The 5,026-nt window shown below is 41.8% G+C and overlaps 1 protein-coding gene across 1 annotated transcript; it reads right to left on the bottom strand.

The window, feature by feature from the left end:
• Positions 1-1,445: 1,445 nt before the first annotated feature.
• MAFA (MAF bZIP transcription factor A) lies at positions 1,446-4,811 on the bottom strand. The gene has a single exon (XM_066578714.1). It carries the CDS (start codon positions 4,192-4,194, stop codon positions 3,328-3,330), a length of 867 nt encoding a protein of 288 aa, XP_066434811.1. The 5' UTR covers positions 4,195-4,811; the 3' UTR covers positions 1,446-3,327.
• Between the last annotated feature and the right edge of the window lie 215 nt (positions 4,812-5,026).

The raw sequence follows: 5,026 nt of genomic DNA, 5'->3' as shown, positions 1-5,026 counted from the left end.
ACAAACACAGTTCGACTACATCTGCATGCACTGTACATCAATATGACTCATGCATGTATCATCATACACGGAATACTATTGTATGTACAGTATGCAGCATGTGACACCTGCAGCACAGCATCACACATACACTGTTCCATCATCCAGTCCCAGTAACTTCCAGGACGTCCGGCCACATCCCAGCTTCTAATATATAATAATAATAATATACTTTAGTATATAGCAGGGGGTGAGGGGGGAACACAGGCAGCTTTTAACCCCTTCAGTGCCCACACCATTTAGCACAAACAGCCTCTTGCTGCCCCCTTATTACACATTAGTGAAACGGAATGAAAATTGACACAATATTAAATGAATGTAGAAAAGATTCCAGAACACAAAAGCAACAAGCAGCAGTGAACCAGCGCAAAGACCACCGCACGACCTACAAACCAGGCAGCACAGCCGCTACGGGGGCCAGCCGAAACTAATACAAAGTTTTTATATAATTATACTGTAAAAAAAACAAAAAACTTTCGTCCGTTCGATTTTATGGTTAAAAGAATTTAAACTTTTTAGTGCATTTCATAAATAAAATCAAAAAGAAACAAAAAAACTAAAAATTCGGAAAAAAATAGTTACAAAAACGAGTTCTTTTTAATTGCATTCCAATGCCCTCTGGTTGTCCTTTCTGTGGTGACTTCAGTCAGTAGCAGAACCAAGACGACTCGGCACACCGCTGACCGGCAGTTACATCCAGACCAGAATGTAGGAAAATACCAGCTGGAAAAACAGTAAAAACACACCAAAAATTTTGCTCAAAAAGTTTATCGTCTGATCCGTCCCAACTAAAACTAGGAAGCTAAATAATAAGGAGCAACAAACAATACGGAAAGTAGAAAAATCCCCCTCTGTCCAGCCGCCTCCTCTGACTTCATTCTATTGTAACTTTTTGTATAATGATACATTCTGTACTAATTACCAGGGAAAGTGTCAGAAATCAGGGAGGAAGCTGCTGCTAACTGCAGAGAATTCACCGGCGATGGCGTCTGCTTCAGCTTATTCCGTAAGCTGTAAATGTTTAGAGAATTTTTTTCCAAAAATGTAAAGTTTTTTTTTAAATATTTTAATTTACTAAATTTAATCCAATTTAAATAAATCCAATAAAAATGAAATTAGAGAACGAACGGCATTCTGGCGACCTGAATTTGTATCATGTGCCGATATAGAAATACTTCAATTAAATTCTAATGAAATGTAGAATTAAAAACATTTACGCTGCAGCTGAAGGCAACCAAACACTTCACCTCACAAACTTAAATCGACATCCTCACCCAATAGGAAAATCCAGAAAATCACCAAATATGAAGGAATTTGTGAAAATTGAAAATGTGTGAAATTTGGTCGTTTTTGTCATCGATATGGTATATTTTTGACACAAAAAGAAACTGTCAAAACTCAAGAGATTCTCTTTAAGACTTGTCTGTTTTATTTCGGATCATTTCCACATAAGACCTGTTTGGTAGGGAGCAGGTTATACAAAAAAAAAGGAGCTCGTTAAATTAATTCTTTTTTTTTTTTTAAGATGAAACATTAAAAAACTCTAAGTTGTCAAAACTCAGGCCTCGGTATGCACAACTCATGGCTCAATATCCATCAGGAATTCCTAAAAATGTCACCAACTGTTCGAGCTGCTGATTCAGGACACTTGATTCGTTTTTTTTTTGTTACACTTTGACATTAAACATTGGTTTTTGAAAATTAATTTTTTTTATTTTTGATTTTTTTGTACGATTTTACTTGTTTTTGTTTGCAGAAATATTTCACATTCGCATAAAGAATTTAAATAACATTTGTTTCCCAAGGGTCGTATTTTTTTTTTTGTCTTTTTTTTTATTATTATTATTATTTTTTTTTTATAAATAAGATCGGTGCATAGAATAAAAAGCAGCCCCAATAGTTCATGAATATATTACTCTATCGCCCCAGGAGGGTCTCTTAGAATGTACGGTTATGACTGAACCTTGTAACAGCATAGATCATTTATGTAAATCTCTATAAAACAACGATATGACGTCTCCCCCATTGATTCCTCTATATAGTGCATTAAGCTTTCAACTCATCCACGGTAATTGACTTAATCATTTAAATATTAATTTGCATGCTAATTACATACAAACTTTTCTTAAGACTTTTATGTTTTCATTTTTTTTTTTTTTTGTCTTTACAGAATTTTTTTGTTTTAGTCATTTAAATCAACAAGCAAAATATAGGCTCAGAGAAAAAAAAAAGGCGTAAAACGAACTAAATGCTACGATATGTACAAGTGGACATCTTAAATAATAGTTAATTAGAATAATATACTCTGTCTGGCTCAGGTTCAAGTTAAATAATAAAATATAGACAAGGAAAGAGGGGACGAGGGGAGTAAAAACTGTTCATACGCTCATCCCAAATTGTGTCTTCTTTTTGGAAGTCTTACGATAGAAGGATTTTGTGAATTTTTTGAAATGTTTGTCCCATGTTGTTTTTGTAATGTCATTGTTTTTTTGTTTTTTTTGTGTTTTTCTTGTTTCCCCCGACTGGCATTTAAGATAATGAGTCCAAAGGAAAGGAGTTAAGACTTTCGAGTGTCTGGATCATTTACAACACACAGAGGCAAAAAAAAAGAACAAACAAAACAAAACAAAAAGGATTGTGAACCCGGGAGGAAACAAGCGGAGGAGAAAATAATCAAAGACAAACGAATGGTACAATCTACAGTGTCATGCATCCTTGTCTAGTAGAAAAGGGGACCTCACATTGCCATACATGACCTGCATGCAGGATTTCGCTAAAAAGTCTAGTTTTTGTATTAATACCCATAGAAATTGCCGGTTAGTTAAGTTCCTTCAGTGGTGTATTATAGGATGGGTCTTCTCCAGTCCTGAAGGGTCGCGGTGGGGACTTCTTCTTCAGTGATGCCCTATTTCCTGGTATTGCTCTACACGGTTTCAGACTTGGGTGTAATGCATGATTTTGACAAAAAAAAAAAAAATTAAGACTTCAGTTCTGGCTCAAAAAGCAGTCCAGTTATAGAGGGGGCATAATTCACCCCCTCCTGCCTAAAAAAAAGACCTGTCCATCTCGGTTCCATCCTATATACAAGTCAATGTAAGACGTGAGCTGTCACATTATGACGAGGAGCTCGGAAATCTCTCTAAGACTTCTATCTGTCCCGATATAAGGTGGTGATGGAGTAAATGCGATGATGGGTACAGTTGATAAATAATGTAGAATTTACTGTATTTGGCTACAAGTTCTTTACCTCTATGTACAAGGAGTCTGGATGCTCGGGGGGCACAGACTTCACATGAAGAAGTCGGCCGAGCCTTTGCCTGGGTTGGATTGTTGTGGGGACTCTCTGGCTGTGAAGCTTCTGCTGGCCAGCTTCTCGTATTTGTCTTTGTATAGATCCCTCTCTTTGGCCAGCCGGGACACCTCTTGTTTGAGTTGTTCCACTTGGCTCTGGAGCTGACACTTCTCCGTCTCTAGGATGTGCCTTTGCTGCACCCTTTTGTACCTGCAGGACTGGGCATAGCCCCTGTTCTTTAAGGTCCTTCTCTTCTGCTTGAGGCGGATGACCTCTTCCTTGCTGAAGCCCCTCAGCTGTCGGTTGAGTTCTCGCACAGACATGCTAACCAGCTGTTCATCGGAGAACCTTTCTTCCAGTCTTAGATGGTGGTGGTTGTGGTTGTGCAGGTGATGATGGACTTGGTGGTGGTGACTCGATGGTGCCATTTCATCCCCTGGGTAGTGCTGACCCCTGAAGCCATCATAGCCTTGGTGGTGGTGGTGATGTGGGTTTCCTATCAGAGCCTCCACGGCATCTTCAGGAGTCAAGTTGAGGGCTTCAGGGTTGATGTGGTGCTGATAATTAGACATCCAGTACAGGTCCTCCAGTTGGGGTTTATTGGCAGTATTGGGGTTGTTGGGGTTCACGTTAGGTTGTGCCCCAGGGCTTGGGGCACAGAAGCTGGGCGAGGAGGGCACCGAAGAACAAGGGGTGCTGATCGGAGTGGAAGACAATGATCCAGGTGGAAGGCGGTGGCAGAACCTCTCAGCTTCTGGGGGTTCCTTCTTGACCTCAAATTTCATCAGATCAAAATCGTTGACGTACTCGATGGCAAGAGGGCTGTTGGGCAACTCTGCGCTCATAGCCAGATCAGAGGCCATCTCAGTCCATATAAGAGTTGTCACTGTCACTGCTTACAATTTAGGAGCTCCACGCCCCCTAGATGGTGTGTCTGTACCCAACAGCCTGCAGGAGGATGAGCCTTCTTGTGGGATCTGTCAGCAGCTGGCTAACACTCCAGTCACAGCCCCCAGCACCGCTGTGCTCATAGGGGTGCAGGCAATGAGATATGGGGTTCTGCAGGCTCCAGTTAAAGCAATTATGGGTGCTGCGGAATCCAGGCAATCGGATAAGGGGTGCTGCAAAGTCCAGATAATCAAATGACGGGTGCTGCAGAGTTTTTGGTGATTAAAGCTGACTCTCAGGACGTTTGCAGAGCAGTGTCAGCTCTGCTGCATGTTCTTCTGATAGTGGGGTCCAGGCAGTCAGATGAGGGTGCTGCAGGTTCTCTCGGTCTTGCTTAGAAGAAAAGTTGCTTCTCCTGAAGTTTGCAGAGCAGTGTGTGTGTGCAGGTCACTCAGCTGCATGCTCTGCTGTGGTGCATGCTCTGCCTGACGTCTCGCATGCTCTGCAGCATGCTCTGCTCTCTCAGGACTGTGTATACTGACAGCATCTGCTGGCTGCTCTGCCTCCCCAGCCCCTGGTTGCTGTTTGCAGGGTCGCAGCCTGCGCTTGTACTGAGGCTCTAAGGAGCCTCTGCCCTTTAACAAGGCAACATGGCTGGCCACACCCTCTTAGGTGTGGGGATCCTGGGCCTGGCCAATCACAGCCCCCCATAGCACTTTACATTTACATATCTGTGGAGCAGGGGCTGTCAATCTCCCGGAGGGAACAGCTGGAAGGAGAAAAGAAGTACAGAGGCCCTCTTGTGGC

This window comes from Eleutherodactylus coqui, chromosome 9, assembly GCF_035609145.1.
Source record: "Eleutherodactylus coqui strain aEleCoq1 chromosome 9, aEleCoq1.hap1, whole genome shotgun sequence".
Classification (NCBI taxonomy): domain Eukaryota; kingdom Metazoa; phylum Chordata; class Amphibia; order Anura; family Eleutherodactylidae; genus Eleutherodactylus; species Eleutherodactylus coqui.
Note: the sequence above shows the minus strand (reverse complement) of the source record. Positions and strands in the feature narration are given on the sequence as shown.

What these genes read in the sequence shown, in the direction of transcription:
- MAFA (XM_066578714.1), bottom strand. Translation starts at nt 4,194, where the DNA reads ATGGCCTCTGATCTGGCTATGAGCGCAGAGTTGCCCAACAGCCCTCTT.